The sequence below is a fragment of the Myodes glareolus genome, chromosome 10, assembly GCF_982192425.1.
Source record: "Myodes glareolus chromosome 10, mMyoGla1.1, whole genome shotgun sequence".
NCBI lineage: Eukaryota > Metazoa > Chordata > Mammalia > Rodentia > Cricetidae > Myodes > Myodes glareolus.
Genome location: NC_142035.1, coordinates 5,902,013 through 5,928,273, shown reverse-complemented (window position 1 = coordinate 5,928,273; position 26,261 = coordinate 5,902,013). Strand labels below are relative to the sequence as shown.

At 54.7% G+C, this 26,261-nt stretch overlaps 1 protein-coding gene and 1 long non-coding RNA gene across 3 annotated transcripts; both read left to right on the top strand.

The window, feature by feature from the left end:
* The first annotated feature begins 520 nt into the window (after positions 1-520).
* Positions 521-1,804, top strand: LOC148120561 (uncharacterized). The gene is made up of 2 exons (XR_015739006.1): positions 521-875; positions 1,290-1,804. It is a non-coding gene; the product is annotated as an uncharacterized LOC148120561 (long non-coding RNA).
* A 451-nt stretch (positions 1,805-2,255) lies between these two features.
* On the top strand, positions 2,256-15,472 carry Rbm38 (RNA binding motif protein 38). 2 transcript variants are annotated; one of them, XM_048441213.3, is made up of 4 exons: positions 2,256-2,594; positions 3,119-3,242; positions 3,719-3,773; positions 14,259-15,472. In XM_048441213.3, exons 1-4 carry the CDS (start codon positions 2,364-2,366, stop codon positions 14,560-14,562), a joined length of 714 nt encoding a protein of 237 aa, XP_048297170.2. In that variant the 5' UTR covers positions 2,256-2,363; the 3' UTR covers positions 14,563-15,472. The 2 variants fall into 2 exon arrangements, with proteins under 2 accessions (XP_048297170.2, XP_085553077.1); XM_085696951.2 differs by having other exon boundaries at positions 2,365-2,571.
* The last annotated feature ends 10,789 nt before the right edge of the window (positions 15,473-26,261 follow it).

Here is a 26,261-nt window from a genome sequence, read left to right as displayed (position 1 = left end):
TCCTACTCCCCATGTGATGTCACTGCCGCGCTAGGTCCTTCCTGCCTTTGTACACCACTCAGTGTCCGCCTGGGCAACTGTGCCTAAGGGAGATGCCTACTATGCAAAACCATTCACTCGCTGCAGCTGCCTGCTTCGAGGGTGGGAGAGTAGCGGATGGCATCCCCGGCCCAGAGTCGCAGCCGTTTGGGCGCATGTATTCAGAGCAAGGCAAATCGATGCGCAGCAGACGGTGGGACGTGGAGCCCCTGAACAGGTGCAACGGCAGGTGCAGAAATCCAAAGAGCTAGGAGGAGCTGGGTGCCGGGACCGTCCTCCGACAGCCAGAGTTTCAGACTAGGAGGCTCAGCCAGCCCCCGGGGGTCACGCCCGTGCCGTGCTCTCGCACATTCTGTGATCCCCTCCCCCTCCTGCTGTCCAGGCAGCAGCACGTGCCTACAGCGTCCGCCCAGCGCGCTTCTTGGGGCGGGCCCTCGGGAAGCGGAGGGGCGGGGCTGGTCGGTGGCAGGGGCGGCGCTGGGACTTGTAGGCGGCAAGCCCTGAAGCCAACCGTCCTGGCCACCAGCAGCAGTGTGCCACCCAGGGGGAACTGAGACCCCAGGAAGGCACCTATGTGGCTCAAGACTTCAGAGCCAGACAGTCTTGGCCCTCTAGGGATGCCAAGAACATACTTTAACTGGTTTTCAAAAGTAGCTTCTTAAGGGGTCTTTTGGTCAGGAGCCCTCTTTACACCCACCATGAATTCGCTCAACAGACATTGCCCAAGGCAGGCTTCCCTTGCCAAGCCCTACAGTTTGAGGAAAACCAGCAAGAGCCCTGCTGTCAGGGAGCTCACTCAGCAGTATCAGGAGACCCTTAGACCCGGAGGAGGCCAGGTTGGTTAGTGTTTGGGGAAAACAAACCGAACAGCAAAGGAGATGTGAAGCGAGGAGGGCAAAGGTGGGAAGAAGGCTGCGAGGAGGTAACCCCAGCAGGCTCTCAGACATGGGGGTCTGCTCTGGGTGAAGGGGCCTGGTTTCACGGGCAAGGAGCCAACTGCGCAAGCACCGGGTGGGGCTGAGCTTACCAGGTGGCTATCTGACTCTCTGTCCCCCTTAACCATGGGCTGTGCCAGTTGTAACCCCACTAAAAGTTGCAGGTCCTCAGGTTCCAATGTGATAGCGAGAGATGAGGACCTGGGGGCCTCTGGATGAGGGCTGCTTCCTGGCCCAGCCGCTGAGGCATCGAGCCTCTTCTGGGCTAAAATTCCTGATTTCCTTTTTAGATATGATGTTATTTATGTCTTACAGGCTGGCTTCTGGCCTTCTGTGTAGCAGGGGATGAGCCTGTAATCCTCTCAACTCCACCTCCTGAGCATTAAAATCAGTGTGCCATGACAGCGAGATTTACATCTCTTCAACAAGGGGCCCGCGTTTGCATTTGTGCTGGGCCAGAAGACTTCTGCAGGCTGGCATCTTGTCCCCCAGCCTTGGGCCCCTTCCCACACATGGCATGCTGTGCTCTCTGTTTGTTTTCCGGCAAAGGGTGGCCCCAGAGTCCCCATGCTAGTGATAAAGAAGCCCAGCCGCCTGTGCTCTTTCGCATGGCCTCGTGGCTTTTAGCCTCCATCAGGCTGTTAAAGATACAGTCATTGTGAATTAGCCCTCGCTTCCACAGAAGCCCGAGGGTCCCAGGGGTATGCTTCTGTTGAAGCCCCAGCATAAAGTGCCTGACACCCCAGGTCTCCAAAAATATTTATGATGCGAATTATGTATGTATATACATATTATATATATATGGCAAAATACACTTTGCATTTACTTTTTTTTTTTGAGATAGTCTCATTTAGCCCAGCTGGTCTCAAACTTACTACAAAGGGTGGCCTTGAACTTCTAGCCCTCCTTCCTCCCCTTCCTAAGTGCTGGGTTTACAGGTGTGTGCCATCAGCCAGGTTTATGTGATGCTGAGATCAAACATAAGGTTTCGCACATAACCAGCTGAGCCACTACTTCGGACCTTTTAAAAAGTACGTTGCACCCCTAGTCTCTTCGGCGTAAACCACTGAATCAAGCAGCGCATAGAAGCTAACGGACCTTGCGCCCAGCGAGACCAGTTGTGATTGATACTCGCGAACACAGGAGTATTCAGGCACGTGGGGCGTGTCTGGGACTACATTTCCCGGCGCCCCCCGCTATCGGGGGGCGTGTCTGAAACAATGGGCGTGGCTGCTGGGCGTGGCCGGCTACAAAGGCGGCCGGCAGCCCGCGGGGCGCAGAGTAGGAGCATCGCGGCTGACCGACGACTGGCCCGGGACAGCGTGGGAGACTCGGATTTGGCCTGCGACGCCCCCGCATGCGCCGGCCGGCTCGGTAGCGGCGGCCCCCATGCTGCTGCAGCCCACGTGCGCCCCGAACGTGTTCCCGCGGCCGTCCGCCGCCTCCAGCGCCATGCACGGCTCGCAGAAGGACACCACGTTCACCAAGATCTTCGTGGGCGGCCTGCCCTACCACACCACCGACGCATCGCTCAGAAAGTACTTCGAGGGCTTCGGAGACATCGAGGAGGCCGTGGTCATCACCGACCGCCAGACCGGCAAGTCCCGCGGCTACGGCTTCGTGAGTGCCCGCGGCGCGCGCACCTGCCGCCGCCCCTCCCCCACCGCCTCTCAGACCCGGCGCGCGCAGCCGGGACTCCGGGGCTTCCCGGGGCCGTCGGCCCTTCCCCCACACTTTCCAACCTCCCCAAATAAGCGTCAGCTTTAACACTAGCGACTTGAATACAGTTTCCCACTTCCTTCCACTCTAGTGTCCCCAAACTTCTCCTCTGAGAAAGTTAACGGTACTTACTCCTGGACAGAACAGCCTGGTGCGGGGTGCCTCCCCTAGGGGTTCTTTTTGCTCCACCTCCCAGGGGATTATCTCTGTCCTTGAAGGCTCCATTTCCCAGCACTTGAACTTAGGGGAAAGAGCTGCAGTCCTGGAGGCAGAGAAGACAGCCTCAAGGGTCCTGAATACTAAATACCCTCCTGTTCCTGGGAGGGAAGACCCAGGGATGGCCTGATGCCAGGGCAGGACCCTCTTTCCCTTTCCTGCTTCCCTCAGCCAGCCACCGAAGCCCCTGACCCTCCGTGTTCCCGCAGGTGACCATGGCGGATCGGGCAGCAGCTGATAGGGCTTGCAAAGACCCTAACCCTATCATTGATGGCCGCAAGGCCAATGTGAACCTGGCCTACCTGGGTGCCAAACCTAGGAGCCTGCAGACTGGTGAGCGTTTGAGCTTTCTTTCCAACCCTTGTTTCTATATTCAGCCTTGCTATCTGTCTGATGGAATACATTGCCCCCGCTCCCCCTTTGCCCCAGAGTGGTGGCCAGCGGTCATGTGCCCTGCAGAGCCAGCCTAGGGCAGCCACCCCTAGCTTAGAAGCTTGCTCTTCTTTCTCAGCAGTGTATAGTCCTAGGGATACCACTCTCAACTGTCTGCCCTACCCGTGGGGAGGGAAGAAGTCAGTTGCTGACGGGGTTGGAGATTAGGAGTCACCCAGAGAAGCCGCTGCCACCTGTAGACTTCTGCTTTGGATGCTTGGAGAGTTCACTAGCAGGAACAGAGGTGGTGGCTGGGATGAGAACAGGAAGCTTACTGTCCTTTGTGACTAGTGTGGCATGCGTGACTCTGCCTCCCTGTGTATGGCCCTAGGACCTTACCCGTATAGTATGCTATTCTAACTGTCCTCTTGTTTTAGGCTTTGCCGTTGGTGTACAGCAGCTACATCCCACCTTGATCCAGCGCACCTATGGGTGAGTGGATATAGCTGGTGTGGGTGGGAGGGCCTTGAGGTGGGACAGCTGTGGGCTTCTGTCTGTCTCAGATCTGCAAGGCTGGGGAAATGGCTGTTTTCAGAAACTGGATTGTGTTTTGGAAGTGTGGAGGAAGAGATAAGACCAACTGTGTTTCTCTAACTCAAAGGGGAGCACTCGCCTTCAAGAGTGGTGTATGCCTTGCCCCCACTTATGTGACACCTCCTCGGCCAGGTGTCACGTGGCCATCTGTGCCTCCACTTTTTCACCTGTGCAGCAAATGTGGGGGCTCGTCCATCCCCAGCGCAGGCAGCCCTCCTAGAGTGCATGCCAAGGCTGAATGGATCTGGTGACCTGGGGTCTTCCTGGGGTGCTCTCTGACGTGACCAGTGCCATGGAATAGCTCCTGTGGGTCTGTACCTGGTGAGGGTTCATGTTTGTGAATGGCATAGTAGGTGACTGTCACTAGTTGGCTTTTTGTGAGAGTCACTTGTTCCGTGTCCCACCTCCTCTCATACTAAAAAGAGCAATAGGCCTGGCAGCTGCTTGGGAAAGGGTTCACACGCTTGAGGGACACAAGCGTTAGGCCTTGCCACTTGGTTTGGACAGTCAGCTGTTTATCCAGTGTAGACTGGCTGTGAATGAGCCAGGTGGGTGGGAACTCTGACACACACATACACACACCGGGTTTGCACTGGCAAGCTTGCCAAATCCTTATTGCTAGGTTTTGTGTCTCAGCCTGGTGGGTGGGGTAGAGTGGGGTTTGTCGGGGTGGGAACTGGGAGGTAGAGTGGGGTGTCTGTTGGGGTTGGAGCTGAACAGTGGAGTGGGGTGGGTGTATGTTGGGGTGAGAGCTGAGTTTGGCCAGCACAGTGGGTCAGATGGCTGGAAACAGTGCTGCTTGCTCTAAGTGTGCTGGTTCTGTGGGACGCCACTGGGATTCTCCACAACTCTCCTTGGGGATTGGTGTGAGCCACGCAGGGGCATATCTGTGGGGAGCTGTGTTCTGGGCCCCAGCCTGCGTTTTCTCGTGTGTTGTCACTGGTCTCCCAGTAACTACTCGGGGTGCTGGCTACCATGGCAGGTAGTGCCAGATCACTTTTTTGGCCTGGGATCTGTTCCCTATGTGTTCTAGGCTGTCTGGTAGGCATTTGGGAAGGCAGTCACTACTCACTAGTGCCTGCCTGGCCTCTGCGGCCCTCAGCTAGGTTCACAGCCTCTGTTACTCTCCAACTGTGCCCCCTTTGGTTGCCTTTCCTCATCTGGAAAATGGGGACAGCACTACTTAAGGACAGCATGCTCTAGTCTCTGAAAGAGCCCCCCCCCCCCTCCTGTCCTCATAGATGGCTAAGTGACTTACCCAGGGGGCGAGGTGTGAACCTGTAAACTCAAGGCAGTGCTTGCTGTCTTTGGGGGTGGGAATGTTCCGAGAGCCCTGGTACTCAGGGGTGTATCTGGCGTCAGGCCACAGTAGTTTGTAACTAGATTAGCAGACTGGTCGTCTACCACTTTGCCTACAAAGTAGCCTCAAAATGTTTGGAGGGTGCCAAGGAGTGTAGACCCAGATGGGCAGGTGGGCAGAGGGACTGGCTGACCTGTAGTGCCATTGGTCCTTGGGTTCCTTTGAGGAACATCCCACTTCTTGCCCTTACCAAACCGTGTGTGTATGTGTGTGTGTTGTGTGAGAGAGACAGAGACAGAGATAGACAGAAACAGACCCCATGTGTAACCAGGCCTCGCTGTCTGGGTCATTGCTATAAGTGCCCTGCGCTCCCAACTGGGAGGCAGAGTTGGGCTGTCAGCGGCTCCCTTTGTTTTTGCAAACAATCAGGCTGGCCTGGCTGGGCCTGACTCAGCGGTTGGTTTTGTCAGTCAGCCTTGGGCTACCCTGGCTGTGGGCCTGGTGGGAGCTGGAACCCTGGCAGCTCAGAGCCTGCAGGCGCCTGCGTGACTGTACTTTTTTCTTAGGGCTTCTGGGCCCTTGACATTTAAGACTCCCACAACCCGCCTATGAGCCAAACCACTGTTGGGGTCCTCACCTGTCTGGTCAGAACTACCCGCTGTTTACCTGGGTCCCATGCCTGCTTGTTGACTGGGCCTTGTACAGCCTTGCTGGCTGTACAGCCTGTGCCTGTCCGTCATGTAACCGTATCTGTGGGACAAGGCTTGGTGTCTGGTGAAGCTTTCCTCAGCCATTGCAATAGTTTTTGCCAGCCTTCAGGCCTGTGTGGTAATCCCTGCTGGGGATAAGTGACCCAGGACCTTCCAGCAAGGGGATCTCTTCCAGCCCTGGGGCACAGTCAGTAGTGCAGATGGGAGGGAAGGGCTGAGATTATGTTTGTCAGGGCCTCCCAGGGTCAAGGGTGTCTGTCCACACTCAGCCTATGGCTCATGGAGAGCCGAGGTTTGTCTCTGGTCTGGCAGCCCTTGGAGCCTCTCCTGAGCTATATTTGAAGGGCTGTTGCTCAGCAGGCTGTTCTCCCTGTTCTTAAGGGGAACCTTGCTGTGGCAAGATGCCCAGACACTCTGATCCTTTCTCCCCAAAATAGGGCCAGGCCAGGCCCTAGGGGCTGAGGTCAAGCCAGAGTCCCAAGCCTGCTGGGTGTCAAGCTGCACCTCTGGACAGCAGCATTGATGACAGGACCCCGTTGGACTAAGGGACTAAGCGTGGTGTGTGGAGTGTGGTGTGTGGAGCGTGTTGATCCCAAGGCCATGGAGAGCCTTGGGGTTTGTCCTGGATGATCCCACAACAGGCCTAGCAGGAAGCTCTGTTGGCCTAAGCTTGGGGCCACATAGACTGCCTGCCTGCCCTCTCTCCCAGGCCCATCCCTCTCTTCCCAACACCTCCCTTGCTCACGTGACAGTTTTTGGATGAGTGAACTCATGTCCCCGAGACCAACAACAATTGGGCATCCTCTCCCTGGCTTGGGTTTTCTTTTCTATAGTCTTCATTTCAGAGACTGTGGTATGAACCTGGTACCCACGTGGTGATGTCTGTCCTGATGTCATGTCACCGGACCTGTGGACTAGAGGTGATGGGGGCAGAGGGGTAGTGAGACAGACATCCCCGACCTGGTGCCTAGTGTGGCCAGGACCATTGCAGTTAGTGCTCCTCGGGAATGAACAGTGCTGTGTGTTATCTGACTGGCCAGTTGAGCTGCGTGTGTTACCGGTGTAAATGAGCACCTTACACTGCGAGGACCATAGTGTCTGGGTCCCCATAGGGTCTCCCACTGTGAGGACTGTAGTGTCTGGGTCCCATACGTCCCACACTGAGTGCCATAGTGTCTGGGTCCCCATAGAGTCTCACACTGCGAGAGCCATAGTGTCTGGGTCCCTATAGGGTCCCACACTGTGCCAGCCTTTTTCCTGCACAGTATAGCCAGCCAGTGAGGGGAGGTTGGAGGAAGGGATTGGCCCTGCCCTTCAGAGGGATTTGCCCTAATTTCACTGAGGGCAGTGAAAGGTGAGGCTGGTGTGAGGCTGTAGGAGGGGCAGGTGTGTCGCCTGCTCTGGTTCAGGAGGCCTCTCTAGGGGTGTGGCAGCGAGGAGTTGGAAGTACTGTAGGCACGAAGCCAGGCCCAGAGCAGCAGGTGTGAGCATGCTCACCCCACCACCTGTGGGTTATCTTGGGGGTGGCCCTACTTGCTTCCCCCGTCATCACTTCCTGTTTGGCAGCCTGTCTGGAGGCAGGCGTGGGCTGTGTCTGTCCCACCCTCCCGGAGGGCCTGCTGCCTGTGCTGCTGCACCTGTTGTTTGTCAGCTAGCCTCGGGCGCTCGTGGGCTCCTCTCAGGTGCCCAAGGTAGCGTTCTGAAGCCTGAGGCTGAGGGCCCATGGCTCAGTTAGCCCCAGAGATGTGTCCATGGCACGGAGGTCCACCAGGTGGCCTCTGGCCCCCGGATCCTGGCTCAGGAATTGAGGCATCCCTTGGGACAGTGGCCTTGCTCCCTTCCCCCAGCCCTCCTGTAGACTCGGTGTTAGCTGGAAACAGGCAGGGAGTCTGAGAGTGATTCTGACCCTCCTTTTGTGTCAGGTCAGGGGCCCTAGCTCCACTGGTGTGACCACAGTGTCCCCTCCCAGGAGACTTGCAGCAAGGGGAGACAGAACCATGCAGGGTGGTATAAGAGCTGTAGAGGAAGGGACTGTGGGGTGGTGGTATGGGAACAGAGGCCAGAGCCCAGCAGTGTGTGGGTCCTTTTTTCTGAAGCAAGGTCTTGTCATGCAGCCCAGGTTGGTCTCGAACCAGCAGTGAGCTTCCTTCGGCCTCTTAAGTACTAGGGTCAAAGTCATGCATCATCACTTCTCTTTTCTTGTTAAGACAGGCAGGGTCTTCTAGCTCAGCATATGGAGCCCAGCAGACTGTGGACTCCTGGGTCCCTGCCTCTGCCTCTTGCTTCTCTGGAGCTGGGACTTGAACCCAACCTTATGCATATTAGATAAGTTCTCTACTCCTGGACTACAAGCAACCCCCCTGCTTTCCAAGTGCTGGGATTCAGATTTGTTTTGAGGGCATCCCTCTACTGCTGGCTGCATTGAGCCAGAAGGCTTTTCCTTGGGACAGCTGCCATCTAGCCTGAGACAGGATCATCTGAACCACTAGACCTGGGGAGAAGGGCTACGATTCCAGGGTGGACAACTGAGGGACTTGACCTTGGAGGAAGAATGCTGTACAACTTAGACTGTAGCTGGCAGGTCTAAGGTGGAATTTGGGCAGGTTCATGTGGATGTGTTCTCAGCTGGTTCCCACTGTGGTGTGTCTTCTCCCTGCGTGCACTCACCCAGCTGCTGTGCACCCCAGAGAGCCTGGTGTCCCCCTCAGGGGATTCCCACGAGGCCTGCCAGGCTGCCACACACGAGTCACCGCCCCGTCCCACCTCAGAGCTGGGGCTGCTGGTAAGTTACCAAGGTCGCCTTCAGCACCAAGGCCCCCAGGGAGAAAGAAAAAAGTGAAATGGGCTCATTTGCCTTTTTCGTTTTTATTTTCAGTGTGGCTTCGTGTGCGGGAAATGGGCCCTCCTGGGCTGTGGCCAGTGATTTTTCTGAGAGCTGGGCTTCACACACGGGGGTCGGGCCTCCACTGACACAGCTCACTTTGAACCCTCGTTAGTAGTAGCCACGGTAACTGTGTGCTCAGGATGGGGAGAGAGATGTCTCAGATGTCTCTCAGAACTCTCATCTCTCTTCTGGGGGCAGCCAGCATCCCAGGAGATGTGCCAGTGGTACCCTTAGTTTACAGTGGGGAAACAGACCGGGAAAACTTAAACAGGCAGTGGGATCTGGACCCTAGGTTAAGTCAGCCAAGTGCTCCTGGCTGTTTATTTGTTGACCTGACTCTGGACTTGATGGGAGGAGAGGCCACCTCTTCCCTCCCAGTGGGTGAGGTTCTCCTGGCCCCACCCTTCAGACCCAGCTGTCAGCCCTGGCCAGCACCCATAGCTGCCCACTCTGGGTTCTTCCCTTCAGCCTCTGTAGCTTGATAGCTCAGTGTTACCCCAAACCAGATACCACTAGTAAGCTGAGAACATGAACCATCCTTCCCCTAGTGTCACATGGGTCTCCCTGGCAAGAGGGTCCCCAAAGCTCCAGGATTTGGACTCCTTTGGTGGCCTCTGGCCTAGGAACTCCTCTGCTGCTGCTGCTGCTGCTGCTGCTGCTGCTGCTGCTGCTGCTGCTGCTGCTTAGAGTGGGATTAATTGTCCCAGGCCACCCTGGCTTGAGAAAGGGCAGAAGGTTCCCTGAAAAGGATGTGGAAATGGAACCCTGGGTGTGAGGAGACAGTGGCATCTGCTCTCAGCCAAGGCCCGGATGGGAGTGAACCCAAGAAAGCTGGTGGCAGAGCACCCTGGAGAGAGTGGGTCACCCCACCTTTAGATTTCAACCTGTAAGGCTGGGCAGGCGGAGCATGAAAGGTGTCTGTTCCCTTGACCTCTCCTTGGGCCCTGGTGCTGCCAGGGGTCTGGGATTCACAGGGGTGAAGATCTAGTTGCCTGTAGGCGTGTCATTGCGAGGACTGATAAGGACGCCACAGGACTAGAGCAGGCAGTCACCAAGGATGGCAGGTCAGGCTGCCTGCTGTGAACTTCACAGGCAGAGCGCTGTCTCCTGTCCCATCCTACCCTTATGGTGTCTGAGGCTGCTGTTCTGTCTGCTGTCTCATGCCTGGGCCTTCTGGTTTGCCCCGGGGTGCTCGGATGTCCACAGATGCTGTTCTGGGCCTTTAGGGACAATGGAGCAAGGAAACTTGACCTGCATGGCCATAAAGATTCATACAAATAAAAGGATAGGGTGCTTTGGTGTGGAAAATAAAAGCAGGGGCAGGAGGGGCCCTCAAGATGATGCTGGGGGGAAGTAACCTTTGGGCTTTGTATACCAGGTGTCAGCACCTCGCGGTGGCTGCAGTTCGGGGACAGCAGGATCCAGGGTGGAGAGGTGGGTGTGGGCTCTCATGTTGGAAGGCTTAGGAGCAGTTTGGATTTGCTTCTTGGTCCAGTGGGATGGTGCTACAGGGTTCTGGTCTCTGAGGTGATGTGGTCTTGAAGTCTTTGTTATATGAGGTACTTAGTGGGCTAGGCTAAGTGGAGTCTGCTGGCCCAGAGGTAGGAAGTGGGGGAGAGTGACGGTGGCTTTGTAAAGCTTTGGGTGGTTGGGCATGCTGAGACGTGGAGGCATTGAATTCTGCAGGGCCCCATACTGCTGCGGTAGAAGGTTAGGAGGCTGGTACCCTTACTAGGCTGAGCATGAGAGTGGTTGAATGGTGACTGGCATTTGAGTCTGAGCAGCACTGGAGATGTCTCTGGACACACATGGCACTTCCACATTGCTTGCAGCAGTGTGCAGCATGGGACCAGGGTCACCCATGGACTGGGCGCAGGGCTAGAACTCAGGTAGGATTTTAAAGTAGAGTGATCTGTATGCCAGAATGTTCTCTGATATGCAGGCCCCATCCCAGCTGCTGCTGCTTTTAACCTGGATGTCTGTGGTGTTAGCTGAAGTGTGGAGTCTTTTCAGAGTAGCCTTAGCTGTCCTGGAACATGTTTTGTAGATTAGGCTGGCCTTGAACTCAGAGATCCACTTCTGCTTCTGCCTCACGAGCACTGATATTAAAGGATTGTTAGAACTGTGGCTCCAGTGGCGTGTGGCATAGCAGGTGACTTGATAGTCTGAGCCGTTTTCACCTGTCCTGTGTCAGGCACCACAGTAGTACCTGGCAGAGACCTCAAGGAAAGTACAGGAGAGCACGCAGAGATGGGGTGACCCGGAGCACTTAGGGCATACAGGATTGGGCAGGTCCTCCAGGTGGGCAGAGTGGGACTTCAGTGTTAGCAAATGCCACCCCTAGAGGGATTGGGTAAGGGTGTCCCACCCTTGTTTTGGGAAGTTAAGGGCCTAACTTTCTTGGAGCCTCAGTGCTTGAGTCCCAGGGGCCAGGTAGGGACACCCACGTAGGCTTTGCTGCTCTAGCAAGGCCTCGGTCTTGCCCGGCGGGGAGCAGGCATCCAGCAGCACCCTCTACCAGAGCTCTGGTTTCAGGAGAGTCAGGCCAGGCTGGGTACAGTGCAAGAAATGGCCCTGGACCCCAGACTGAGGCAGGTGCAGGAGTGTTGGGTGCTGTGGTATCCGCTGCTGTGCAGGCTTTGGTCTAAGCAGGACTTAGGGATCTGTGGGCCAACTGAGTGGTGAGGAGGAGCCCTGCCTCCCAGTCCTGTCGTGCGTACTCCTGCCTGGGCATCCTCCCTGCGGCCTGCCCGGGCCCCACTTTCCTGCAGCCTCTCCTGAGCTCTGGGTTTCTGTCCTCCACCTCTTCCTGCAGAACTCAGCCATGTGTTCTGTTCATGACTCTGTGCTGGCAGGAATCTGAGGAAGTATCGTACAGCCCAGAGGTAGGGTTAGAATTCACAGCAGTGCCATTCCAGCCAAGGAGGTAGGGCAGACACTACCTGGGGCACCTGCCAAAGGCTGTTTGGCCTCAAAACTGCACATCTGTTGCCGTGTGGTATACAGGATGCTGACCACTGCTGGTGATTGGTGTTCTGGCAACGTCTGGTCAGCTGCCCCTGCCCTTTGAAAATGGAGAGGGCAGCTGGGTGCAGAAGCTCTCCAAACAGCTTACAGGGTCACACCTGTGTCAGCTGTGCCTCCCTGCGTGCACTCCAGTGGCTTTCCTAGCTCTGCCCTGGCCTTGCCCGTGTCCCTTTGGTACCTGCGCTATCTGGGGCTGCTGCTGGGGCAGCTGCTGGGTCTGTGGAGATGAAGAGGTAGTAAGTGCTTGCTGCACATGTGGGATGACCACAGTTTGGATCCCATGGTAGTTTACCTGTAACCCCAGCATGTGAAAGACCTACAGGGTCCCCATAGTGAAGCTATAGAATCTATGACGTAAGAGTCCCATCCTCAATCTGTAAGGTGGAGAGTGACCCAGGAAGATGACTGGGCACCCATCTCTGGCCTGTTTGCGCATGTGTATCACTTGAATTCATTTGTGGTACTCACTGCTTGCCTCTCTGCCACCCACTGCATGGCTGGTCAATGCTCCACCACACAGGCCACATGCCACGTGTCCATTTGTAGCTTGCAGCAGGTATTGGGACGCTGCTCTAGTGACTAGAGTTTTTTATGGGGGGGGGTGGATAAGGTTTCTCTATGTAGCCCTGACTGTCCTGGAACTCATTGCCCAGACTGGCCTTGGACTCGCAGAGGTCCTCCTGCCCCTGCTCTGTGTTGGGATTAAAGGCGCCACCACCGCCCGGCAACTAGAACTCTTTTTAATCAAGCACGTGTGCTCCTCTAGCCTTTCAAAGACTTCAGACCACACAAGTAGACCCCGCCTCTTCTCTCTGTCTCTGCTAGGCACTCTCTGTACTGTCCTCCCTGGGGCGTCCTTGGGAAGCCCTCATCTCTTGGACCTGTGCATGTTAGGTGGGCTAGGCCCGGAGTCTGCAGCTCATCCATCAGTTTCAGAGATGTTACTATGGGCAGGAGCCTGGCTTGGGGTGGGATTGGGTGCCATTCCCTGGTCTCCTGGGTAACTTTGGTTATTTGTGATCTCATCCAAGCTGCTGGGACTCACTGAGTGTGTCTTGTTGGGTGTGCTCTCTCCAGAGATGTGCACATCCTAGGGCTGGGTGTGTGCAGAGCGGCAGCACTGGGGAGCAGCTAAGCCTTTTCTTTTGGAGCACAGCCTCTCTCTGGAGTTAGGCTGTGTGCTAGGCCTACCTCAAAGATGTTACGGGAAGGGGGGCTGGAGAGATGGCTCAGAGGTTAAGAGCATTGCCTGCTCTCCCAAAGGTCCTGAGTTCAATTCCCAGCAACCACATGGTGGCTCACAACCATCTGTAATGGGGTCTGGTACCCTCTTCTGGTCTGCAGGCATACACATAGAGAGAATATTGTATACATAATAAATAAATATTTAAAAAAAAAAAGATGTTACAGGAAGCTGAGGCTCCAACTGGCCCAGAGCACAGCTTAGACACACCATGAGAGTGAGCAAGCTGCATGCTGACATGCTTGGTGGTGCCCCCACGCTGTGTACTGCAAGATGCCACCAACAGCCCCTCTGCAGGTGTTTAGTGCACAGTGTGGGCGCTGCTGTAGACGTGTCTGAGGTCCAGAGAGGCTCAGCTCTTCACCCAGACCTGCCCAGCAGGGGACTGGCTGTGCAGGCAGATCCAGCAGTGGGTTCTCAACTGCCTGCTGCCCAGCCTCAGTTTCCCCTGTAGTTGTGCTGTGCTTCCTGAGGGAGCCACATTCAAGAGCAGCAGCTGGTGCCCAAGTGTCTGAGGGTGTGGGGTAGGAGCTCAGGTCTCCAGGTGCCCTCCAGTTACAAGCTGCAGGACCTATGTGGTCACCTGGCACAGGGCACTCAGCCCTCCTGACTTTAAAATGGCTGTGCTGATGGGACATTAGATAAAGACCTCTGGAGCATCTTGCTACTAAGCAGGGCACAAACCAAGCGCACCAGCAGCCGTGTGCCCTTCATCCTGCAGTGGGTGTACCTGCAACCCTGCTGCTCAGCCTTCCCTGGCAAGAGTTGAGTAAGGACTCCATGAGGGAGGAGCTCCTGGTGGGTGGCTAAGGAGCATGGGTGTCACTGGGAGGGGTAGGTATCTGGCATGTGAGCTGCACTGCCCCCATGGTTTTTCTCAGGCCTTGAATTGTTACCATCTCTCTCCTCAGTCTTGAGATTCCTGGTTTAAACAAAGGTCGCACGTTTAAAACACTGTACAGTGGGTATTGCGGGAGATACGGGGTGGACCTAGGTTGAGGAGGAGGACACTGAGAACAGGTGTTTGGTGGCGTGTGAAGCAATGGCACTGACCCTGGTGTCAGAGTACACCTGGCATGTTGCTGAAACTGTCTTGTAGATGGGGTTATAGATGGGCAGAGCACGGTTCCCTTTGACCCCCAGACCCTTAGCCTCCCCCACTCTGCCGCCATTGTGTTCCTTTCTGCCTACAGCCCCTGACACTCTGCTTGGCCCACAGGCTGACTCCGCACTACATCTACCCGCCAGCCATTGTGCAGCCCAGCGTGGTGATACCTGCCACCCCTGTCCCGTCACTGTCCTCGCCCTACCTTGAGTATACACCAAGCAGTCCAGCCTATGCCCAGTACCCTCCAGCCGCCTACGACCAGTACCCGTACGCTGCCTCGCCTGCCACAGCCACCAGCTTCGTGGGCTATGGCTACCCAGCTGCCATGCCCCCAGCCTTGTCTGCCGCTGCACCTGCAGGCACCACCTTCGTGCAGTATCAGGCGCCTCAGCTACAACCTGACAGGATGCAATGAGGCGCGTCCTGCCTAGGGCCACAGCCACCGCCTGCCAGCCTCAGGAGCCACCAGCACTTGGGTCTCCTCAGGGCCCTGGGCCCACCTGCTGAGGGCACCAGACAGCATCTTCTCCAGCCCAGGCCCTGCTGTGCCTTGAGGAAGGCCATGAGAAGTAAGGGTACACTCTTGGGAATCTCTGCAGCCACTCCATGCCAGGTGCCTTACTCTGGGATGTGTACAGACGTCTGCCTTCCTCTCTGGGAACCCCGCCCATTGCCCCTCAAGTCGAAGCACTGTGCCATGTCCTGTTGGAATTGTTCTCCTATGAAGGCAAGACCATCATCACCAAGAACTCCAAACCTGTTTTTTACTTAGAGACTGGCTTTGGTCAGTAGTTCCCTGTGGAGACAATGACAGTATTTCTCTGTGATAGTGTCACTGATGGGATGCCTGGAGCCACCCACTTCCCCATGGGGTGGCCAGACCACAGCCCTGCAGGGCCCTGGGCTCCCGTCTGTCTGATGCTGCCCACCTTACCTGCAGAGGTGCCCGTCAGGGCGAATTCTCAGGTGTCTGTTGCTGTGCCATTGAGGCCTTCTTCCTGGCCCTGCACCCTCTAAGCAGGCTCTGTGCCCGCCCATCCACCCTCCTGTAGTCACCTGCGTGCCAGTCCAGAAGCATGACCTGACTGCACAGAGGGAGAAGTCCCACCCGTGTCTGGGAAGGGTGCAGTGGGCATCTCTGGCAGCGTGGGCTGCCCGCAGGCTGGGCAGTGGGTCCTTCCACACCTACCTCAGGGAGCCAGTGTGAAGGCCCTCAGCAGCATGCCTGCTCCTCAGCCCAGAGGACAGAGGGAGTAATGTTATAATAATATTTTTATTAGAATATTCTGATTATAAAAATAAAACTTGTTTTCTTTAAAGAGAAAGTCTGTCCAAAGTTTTTCTCTCAGTGGCCATGGTGGTCCTGTGTCCAGGGTTTCTGACAGCTGTTCATCAAACCCTTACCCTGCTTCAGCCTCTGCTGATCTGTTAACTTCAGAGACAAGCAGGGCCAGCCCCAGTATGGCCCAGCAGTCTGAACCAGAGGACTCTAATCCACAAGGTAGGTGCAGCCAGGTCTGGGCAGGGTTCACTGTTGGCCCTGATGCTTAAGCCTTTAGAAGTGGCCCTGGGGTTGATTTCTTGCACTGTTCCCTTAGGTTCCCCAAAACCCCATCTGGTTTCCACTTAGTTTTACTGTGAGATGCGCTTGGAGCGTCTGTGACCCAGGCCCAGCTGCGCTGTCAGGGCTGGGTTTGCTTTCATCGCAGGCCTCCACCTCCAAGTGTCAGTTTGCAAACACTAAAGGGTCAGAAGGTCAATGTGGGGGCTCCTAACCACAGCTGACATCTGTTGCTGCTGATAAGTGTGTGGGGCCAGGGAGGGGTGGCGGGCACTGCCAGGGTTATCAGGAAGGCCACGTGAAGCCAGCATACTTCCTGTCTCTATCAGCTGGTGGCAGCCACAGGGGCAGGCCCTCAGGGAAGGCCCCTTGGTCTGGATAATGCCCTCCTGGGTCTTAGGATTGAGGGCTCTAAACAGGGCAAACCTAGGAGAGCAATAGGCGCTGTTTTGTGCCAGGGACACGACGGGCTGAGTGCCATCAGCACAGCCACACTGCCATCAATAATTACAAGGATAGCTGCTGCTCTTGCTACAGGGGTCTCCCATGGGATGTCTCCAGGTACAGGTGGCAAGTGGGGAGTCACTGTCCCTGGTGCAGCATGGTGAAAGGTTAGGAGAGCCCACACTGTCCCAGGACAGGGCTTTTCACTGCTTCACCTCCCAAGGACAGGATTTCTGTCCCAGAAATCTGTTCCTAGCCTCCAGCACAGACCTGGTGCACAGTGTGACCCAGAGGAGGCCGATGGCCGGGCGCATTCCTGTGCAAGCAAATGCTTACAGACTGCATACACATTAGTGTGCTCGCCCTCCACATAAAGGTTCAGCCAGCTAGTCATAGGGATACACACAAAACTCCACACGCACACCCGACTCGGCTCAAATGTACACTTGCACAGACGTCTGCAAAGCAACACACGCCTGTTCATGTGCACACACACCCCAGAACCAGACATACCGGATAGTATGAAGAGGGTTTGTGTGTGTCATCTGTGTTGTGTGTTAGGTGAGGACCATGGCCTCTGGAGCAGAGACTCAGCTACAGTTTTGAGCTGGAGTCACTTGAGGGAGAAGCTAGACCTGGGGGGGGGGGGGGGTCTGGATGACTGGACAAAGGAGGGGACCTCAGGCCCTGGGCTGGACCTTCTCTGTGCAGGGACAGCCAGCTGCCACTCTCTGCTGCAGCTTTTCCTTCTGGCCTAAATGCAGAGGGGCAGCAGCCCAGATAAGAGAGACACAGCCCAACGCTGTCCTGTATGGACCATTCAGTTGAGCGTCATTCACCATATTTGCCCAGAACCCAAAGCTTAACTAAGGTCCAGTTGCCACATGACCGACTGCATAGTCTCCATCTCTCCGCTACCCTGTTCAGTGGGCCCCCTGCCCCTGGACACCCACTGCTGTGAGTCACTGGCATGGGTGTAGGCCCTGTCTGGGTCACAAAGAACCACATGAGCCTTCTGGAACTCCAGGAGGAAGAGGGACTCCTCTGGGGGAAACAGGCTAGGAACAGATAACCCTGAGTGTCTCAGTGAGGAAGAGGTCTCTGCCAGTGGGTAGGCAAGGAGAGCTGGGAACCAAACGGTCTTGTTGACCAACCGCTTCCCTTTACACTAGAGACTGGTCCTCAGGGATAGATCCCCCGTGATCCTTAGGGCAGAGTTGTAATACTGGTCAGGGTTGGGAGAGTAGCTGCCTTTGGCTCTGCTTCAGCGGCCTCAGTTTCTCATTGAGACCCCTCCCAGGCAGTGTGACAGACAGCCCTCTCGAGGGGAGCTGGCTTGGGGACAGAGCAAGTGATTTCATTCAGGCTTCAGCTCCTGCCTTCCTATACCTCTGTGTTGTGACCCACTGGCCAGCTGGTGCCCATGAGTGCCAGGTGGAGCATCTCGGCTAGTCCCCTGCCGTGCCTCCGTTCTTCCAAGTGTACAGGCCTCTCTCCCAAGGACCTACTGCAGCCAGGATGCAGTAGAAGGGCCGCTGCTGAAGCCATATCGGGCTCTACCACTCTAGACCTTGAACATGAGGGCTGGAGCTCCAGCAGCCCTCCTGGCCCTTGGAGAGCTGACCCAACCACAGTTAAATCTCCTATAAACTGGCTCATTACCAAGTTCCTAAACAGAAAGGGGAGAATTGGCAGCCAGCAGGGTCTGATGTGAGGTAGGCACTCAGCTTGGGAGCCCCAGGAAAGACTGAGCAGTCAGAGGAAGAATAACACCCCATTTCCTGTGACATCACCCTTTGAGCTCAAGCCTCTGCTCCCCAGAGAAAGGACCCCCATTTCCAGCTACGACAGCCACACCACCAGCTTCAGACTTATGTCTCCAGACCTCAGGCTGTCATTGGAGCCTGGGAACTTCTGGGTTCCGCATCTGACATCTCCCTGGGACCCTGGTTCCCCATGGTGGGTTGACCCTCGCTGTGCCAAATAGGCAGCTCAGGCCGAGAAATCCAGTTGTGTTTAGGTTCTGCCAGAGTGCTGGAGTGACTGGGTTGGATTTAACCCAAGCACCTTGGATCTGGCCACATAAGACTGCAGAACCAGGTCACTGCCCCATCTCTTCCACCTCACCCACAGCCATCTGGGCGTCACCCCCACACATGGCCCTTTCTGCCTGCTGAGTCACACTGGTGTTTTTCCTCAGACATGTAAACACTGAACGAGGACCCCAGGCAACAGGTTGGATGTCTAGATACAGCTCCCCAGAGCTCCCTGTCTCGATGACACCTCAGGCAGTGGTGGCGGTGGCATTGGCCCTTCCAGTACCTCCTGGGGCTGCTGATAAGAGTCAGGCTTTGCTTATCAGCCTGTTATTCTATCCCTGGGTGCTCGGGCGAAGAGGGCTGAGAGCAGAGACGGGGAGCCCCTACCACCCCACCCCCAGCTCCAGCAAGACCCTGGGTGCCACCTGCTGGCCCCTGCCTGGCAATGGGGGCCTTTTTAGAGGGTTTTAAGAATAGAGGTATTCAAAGTTATAGATAGAGATAGTCCTGCTAGAATCTGGGTATTGTAGCTTAAGCCTATAATCTCAGCACTCAAGAGACTGAGACCGGTCTGGAGTTTGGAGCCTGTCTATTTCAGAGTGGAAACCCTGTCTCAGAAGAAATGTGACTAAATAAATAAATGAATACATGTCAATTGCAGTACAGATAATCACACTCTGTACAACTTTTTTTTGTTGTTTTTTTTTTGTTGTTGTTTTTTAATATATGTTTTGTTTTTTGTTGTTTTTTTAAAATATTTTTATGGTTTACTTAACTTTATTTTATGTGCATTGGTGTGAAGGTGTCAGATCCCCTGGAACTGGATTTTCAGACAGTTGTGAACTGCCATGTGGGTGCTGGGAATTGAACCCGTGTCCTCTGGAAGAGCAGTCAGTGCTCTTAACCGCTGAGCCATCTCTCCAGCCCTGTTTTTTGTTTTTTTGAGACAAGGTTTCTTTGTAGCTTTGATGCCTGTCCTGGAACTAGCTCTTGTAGACCATACTGGCCTCGAACTCACAGAGATCCACCTGCTCCTGATAATCATACTCTGATAGAGAAGCAATGGGGTAATTTTTGTGCATGTCTGTGTGTAGAGATTGAAGACACTGACTGTTTACATTCTTAGGTTTTTGAAACAGCTTTTCTCTGTATCCCAGGCTATGTCCTGGAACTTGAGATCTTCCTGCCTCAGCCTCCTACCACACAGGACGCAGGAGTTGTACTTAGGGCCAGGCCCTGTGCTGAGTCAAAGGAGTGTGCAACACTAAGCCACAAACACTAAGTTTGGGGGAGTTCCTTATATAGCAACTGAAACATACAGCTGGGGGGGGGGGACAGAAAAGAACCTTCTGGAATGAGGAGACAGTACACAAAAGTCATAAAGTATCTTAGAACCCCACATTGGAGGGCTTCGGATGCACTTCAGTGTTAGGATGGGTATGGCAAAACCCTGGATTTCCTCTCCAGCACCACACACATACACGTGTGCACACGGATCCCTCTTGGTAGCCAACCCAAATGGCTCACTTCTAGACAGTAATTTCTTGTTTAGGGCTAATATTTTCCTCCTTTGAAGCTTTCAGCATGATCTGCAGGACTCTGCCTTCTGCCTCTCTAGCAGAACTTACAAGGACACCACACACACACACACACACACACACACACACACACACCAGCTTGGCTGAGCCCCTCCTGCAGCCAGGTTTTGCATAGCTGTTCAGGGAAGGCTGCCATTCCCCATCTCTTACTGGTCAGCTGACCACATCTGTGTGAGGCCAAGGGCTGGCTCAGGGAAACAGTGGGTCCTCTTGACCACTGACGTCAGGTGATGAGCCCCAGAGTCACCCAGGGGCAGCTTCCAGTTCTGTGGAGAGTATTTCACATTAGCCTTCGGGAGCGAAGAACAACAGACATCATCTCTGAGCACGCACAGTGTGGCAGCGTGTTCAAAGTCCCCTGAGGAATGTGCCATCTCCTCCTGAAAGAGCACTGTGCTTTCCTGAGGGATGACTGGATGACCGAGAACCTTGTCAAGAGAGGAGGTAAGTGCCTGGAGAAAAGGAGAGAGGGAGGGAGATGGGAGAGAGGCTCGCTGCTCACTTCTGGGTGTAGCCAGGGAGGAGTGCAGGCAGTGCACCTGCAAATGTCCTGAGGTTGGGCTGGAGGAGCAGGGGGTGTCCCCTGTGACTGGTGGGAAAGACACCAGGAGTAAAGAGGTCATCTTTGGGAAACTGGGGCTGGAGAGACGGCTTAACTGCTCTTCCAGAGGACCTGGGTTCAGTTCCCAGCACCACTTTGTTCTGAGGAGGCCACTGTAGGTTCCCAGCTGCTCAGCCCCTAAATAACCACACAGAAACTATATTATTTAATTCACTGCTTGGCCCATTATCTCTAGCTTCTTATTTGCTAACTTTAACATCTTACTTTAACCCATCTCTATTAATCGTGGCCTACCAGCAAAGTTTCGGCACATCTGTCTTCTGAGGCGGTTCAATGGCTTCTCTGATTCTGCTCTTCTTTCTCCCAGCTTTCAATTTAGTTTTCCCTGCCTAGCTAAGTTCTGCCCTATCAACAGGCCAAGGCAGTTTCTTTACTCACCAGTGGTATTCACTACATACAGAGGGGAATCCCACATCACCACATGACAGCTCACAACTGTCTGTCACTCAAGTTCCAGGGTTTCTGATGCCCTCACACAGGCTTACATGCAGGCAAAACACCAATGCACATGAAATTTTTAAAAAAAAAATTTATGAAGGGGAATGACAGGCCAGGTTGAAGGGTTGGTTGGTTGAGGGTCAAAAACAACAATAGGGTGGCACTTTCTAGCCCCAAGCTACAGAAGCTGGGGTGGGGACCTAGGGCCTGGGTGTGGCAGGCAGGTGGCATGTCACACCCATATTGAGCTTTGTCTGGGAAACGGGCACAGCCTGCTGTGTGCATGGGAACACTGCGTTGGGATGGAATGAGATCTCAGACAGTCTCACACACAAAACTATCATCACCTGAGCCCACCCAGACTACCTGCAGAGTGATCCTGGCTCAGGGTGTGCGGACACCAGCTTTTTAGTGGTGGGCTCGAGGAGGGGCTGAGAGAGGTCTCTGCCGGCCCTTCTTCACCAAGTCACCTGCACTGGGAAGCCTAGGAGCCTGAGGGCATATTGGGGAGCAGATTCTGCTGGATCCTGTGATCCCAGTAGGGAGGAAGGGAATTTTGTCACTCTAGTATCCAGGGCCCCATCTGGAACACACTTGGTGCTCAGTAAAGTCTGTGGAGGATGGCACCCCGCCAAAGCACCCCTTGCCCACAGCGCTTTTGTATATGCGCTTAGCTCTGTGCTTAGTGCCCCAGTGGTTCCTGCCCTCTTCTTCCCACTGCTGGGCAAGCTTCTTGGTGTGGTCCCAAGTCCCTTCAGTTGCTCTCTCTCTCTCCATCCTGAACCTTGAGCTTAGTGGAGGTAGGGTGTTTCCGGCCCCTCAAGACAAGCCAGCCTCCAGTGCTGGCTTCACTTCCAAAGAACTTAGAGGCTGGGGAGTGGGGAGCGAGGGGGAATGGCTGCTCCGTGGGTGGAGCACTGACATAGAGCATAGAGGCACAGGGGACTGTGTTTATTCCCCGCCCTGTGTAAGCCAGGCGTGGTGGTACACTTCTGCAATCCTAGCACACAGGAGGCAGGGGCTAGCCTGAGCTAAGTGAGACCCAGTCACAAACAAATAATTTAAACCATTCTGTAGTCCTGGACATAATCTGAAGCAGGCAGCATCTGCTTCCTGAATTCACCCTTGAAGGCTGGTTCTTCACCTGAGATATCTGTGGGGTCTGCCCCGGGGAGGGACTTGCAGCTCATAACTGAGGTCTGCCCGGGGGCGGGGCATGCAGCTCGTCTCTGAGGTCTGGGGGGTGGGGGTGGAGGGTGGGGGGGCAGTGGGGAGAGGCTGCAGCTCATCCCTGGGGTCTGGCTGGGGGAGGGGCTGCAGCTCATCTCTGGGGTCTGCCCGGTGCGGGGGGAGGCTGCAGCTCATGTCTGGCCCACAGAGCCAGAGTACAAGTCAACTCTTTGCTCCTGGGAGTGTCCTGAGAGAGGTCAGAGGTGGCCCATGGGAGATGCAGTGGGCTCCCTGTGTGACAGCCTGGTTGTCTGTGGACTTGAGTTTTGACCATATTTGCCCAGTGAATTGTGGCTGCCCCAGGCTGTGGCATAAATACCAGTTTATCAGGTTTATTTATTTTGTCCCTGTGGAGCGCAGAGGAGCCAGCAGCCTCCCAGGGCGGCGGTGCCCGCTCAGCCCTGGATGGGAGGCTGGACTATGGCTGGCACAGTTGGGGTCCCTGGAGTTTCTGAGCCATCCTTTGGGGTCCTGGGACATAGGAGACCAGGCTTAGCCTACTGAGCACATTGTCAGTATCCAGAAGGCAAAACAGGGTGTCCTCTTTCCAGTAGAATCTTAATCCACCTGTCACCAACAGGTCTCCCTGTCACTGTGTGTGACCAGGCCAGGCTGAACAGAACCCCAGAGGGCTGGGCTCAGATACGGGTTTCTAGCCCAAGAGAACCCTGGGGACACAGCTTGGGAGAAATAATGGGGACAGAGGCTGCGACTCTTTCCATAGACTCTCCTGGCAGTGCAGTGCCCGCCAGTAGCACTGGGACCACAGGGAGACTGGGCCAGAATCTCAAGAGGTGGCCAGCTGGGGAAGTAGAAGAAAAATGAAATGGTTGGATCTGGTCATTCCTGAGGCCAGAGCTGCGATGGGCATCAGTTTTTCAAATTTAAACTGCCTGCCTTCTTTCCCTCCCCGCTTATTTTTGTGAGACAAGAGCTCACTATGTAGCTCAGGCTGTCCTAGAACACACATTAGCCCAGGTTGGCCTCTAGTGGTCTTTCTGCCTCAGACACTAGAGTTCCAGGTGTGAACCAGCACGCCCAACTTTTTCCTTTCGTTCTTTTTCTTCCTTTTTAGTGTTTTTGTTTTTGGTTAGAGACAGTCTTATATAGCCCAGGCTAGCCTCAAAGTGTAGCAGAGGATGACCAATGACCTTGAACGTCTGCTCTTCCTGTTTCCCCCTCCCTAGGCTGGGACTAGGGGTGTAGGGCGCCATACTGGTTTATACGGTGATGGGGATCTGAAACAGGCTTCGTGCCTGCTGGACGAGCCCTTTGCTAACGCACCTGCCTCCCTGCCCATTCCTCTTTTCAGCACTGCAGATGATACCCAGGCCTCCCGCCGTGCTAGGCAAGTGTTCTGTTGTAGAGCCACCACCCACATTTTTGTTTATTGACACAAAGTCTTGCTGTATAGTCTAGGACAGCTTTGAAACAGTAAAACTCCTGCCTCCTAAGCCACTGCACATGACTAGCAGGTGACTTTCTTAGGTTTAATTTTATTAGTGTGTGTGTGTGTGTGTGTGTGTGTGTGTGTGTGTGTACATGTATGTGTTTAGGAGAACACAGTGGTCAGAAGAGGGCATCAGATCCCCAGGAGCTGGAGCTTTAGGTAGTTGTGAGCTCCACAGTTTAAGTGCTGGGATCTGTTCAGTCCTCACAACAGAGCACAGATCGTGACTGCCGAGCTCTCTCTCTGGCCCAGGCAGTGGTCTCTTATTACAAATCAACACCAGCTCGGCTTCAAAGCAGCTCTCATCTGTGGTCACAATTCAGTGAAGAGGAGCTCCAGTGTGGTGTGACCCCACTTGGGCCACAGCCTGGGGTCCCCACAAGGACAAATCAATGAGTCTGTGTCTTCCAGAGGGCTCCAGACTGAATCTATCCTCTACCTTGTGGATCAGGGTCCAGGCCTGGTCAGCTGTGAACACAGCAAGCCACGGTAGCTACACTCCTATTTTCAGGGTAACCCTTCCAGAAAAAGTGACCCAAGGCATGCAGCTTCCCTCTTCTGCTCTGCTGTAGAATATCGCCTTGCTGTCGCGTGCTAGGAGCTGGCAGGGACCTGGGAAGGCCAGCACAGCTCCCATCTTAATGTACATAACCAGGAACTCTTTCCCAATTCTCACTTCCCAGGGGATTATACTCCGGTAGCTCAAAGGAGGGCATGCACGTCTCTTCATTCTTTTCATTGTTTCAGACTTAATGTCTATGAATATTTTGCCTGCCTGTGTGTATGTGCATTGTGTGAGTGTAATGCCTGCAGAGGCCAGAGGAGGGCATCAGATCCCCTGGACTTAGAGTTATAGATGGTTGTGAGCCGCCATGTGGGTCCTTGGAAATGAACCTGGGACCTCGCAAGAGCAGCAAGTGCTCTTAACCATCACTCCAGGGTCAAATACCTTAATTCTTAGCCACGCCTTTAATCTCACCACTAGGGAGGCAGAGGTAAGTGGATCTCTGTGAGTTTGAGACCAGCCTAGTCTACAGAAAGAGTTCCAGGACAGCTAGGGATACATGAAGAAGCCCCATCTCAAATAAATAAATAAAATAAACAAAATAATAAATAAACAAGTAACGTCCTTTCTCCCCAGATTGCTTTTGGTCGGAGTGCTTTATCACAGCAACAGAATGATCTAGAGCACAGAGCATTTTCTCTGCTACAGGTCAAGGTCAGCTGTTTCTGGAAGAGGCGCCTGCTGCTGGTCCTCTGCGGCCTCTTGACCCCAGGTGCACATCAGCTCCCCCTTCACAGTCAGGACTGTGATTTCCAGGCCCCGTGGACTTAGTTACCATCCTGGGATGGAGGTAAGGTTTTTTTCTGTTGTTGTTTTTTTGGGTTGTTTATTTTTTTGTTTGTTTGTTTGTTTTGTTTTTTCGAGACAGGGTTTTTCTGTAGCTTTGGAGCCTGTCCTGGAACTAGCTCTTGTACACCACGCTGGTCTCGAACTCACAGAGATCCTCCTGTCTCTGCCTCCCGAGTGCTCGGATTAAAGGCGTGCATCACCACTGCCCAGCGAAGTTTATTTTTTTACCGTGGACAGGACCATGGGACAGCTCTGTGTGGTCCATCCATCTGACATGGATCCCAGAGGCACCTATTGTATGGTGTCTGTGGCAGAGAGCATGGGTACACAGGAGCAGGGGATCTCAGCAGCGCCTACTGTGTGGTGTCTGTGGCAGACCGTGGGCACACAGGAGCAGGGGGAAATGTGCTAGGCCATACCAGATTCATTCTTTCCCTGTTCAGGTTGAACAGGACCCTCTCTGGGCCTAAAAAATCTTATACTCTTATTTTACAGGCCACAAACATTCCTGGTGGGACTCTTGGGGTGTTCCTCCCCTCTCTTGCTTACTCATGCCAGCTGCTCCCAGCATAGGACACCTATGCCCACACCAAGGCCTTCAGGTGCCCAAAGATCTCAGCCTCTTCATGGCCAGCTCTTCCTGCAGTAATGCACCCTGGGAGTCAGTTGTCAGTTCCTGGCTACTACACATTGGCGATCCATTACATTCAAATTCTGCCAGCAACGGAGCGAACAACATACGGTCCTAGTGGGAAAGACGGAGTGTGTCACTCCTGGGACCACGCTTTAATTTCAGCTCCACAGATACCACGGTGAGGTGCTGAGTTCTCCCCCACCAGCAGCCCTTCCTCTGGCTCAGTACTTTTGCGCGCTCTGTCCTCATCCCTGGCGTGCCGCCCCCCGCCCCTGCTTTCTCACCTCCTGCTTTCTCCCTGCTGTTAACCAGAATCTCCTTTCCTTCTCTACTTCCTCGGTTCCGACCACACCCACACCTCCAGGTCCCTTAGGAATCCCCTAGCTAACTGCTCAACAAGTGCCCAATGAGGGGGATGGGTCAGCAGGGGGTGACTTAGCCTGTTCAGCTGCCAGGAAGAAGGGTATCACGGGTGTGTTTTTGCCAACTGGGAGAGGCCCAGCTCCACTGGAACCTGGTGTTTAGGCTCTTTTGGTCAAAAGAACACTGAGTCACATACACAAACCTGGGGCCAGGACTTGACCCGAAACAGCCTCCAGCAGGCCCTGGCGAGCAGAGCCTGGCTTCCAAAGGGAACAGCATTCCAGGCAAGGGCTCAGCAGTGAGGAAGTTCTGGGGTACAGAGGCAGTGAGAGAGAGCAGGAGGGAAGTCCTCTGTGGCTGCCGCTTAGTAAGGGGAGCCAC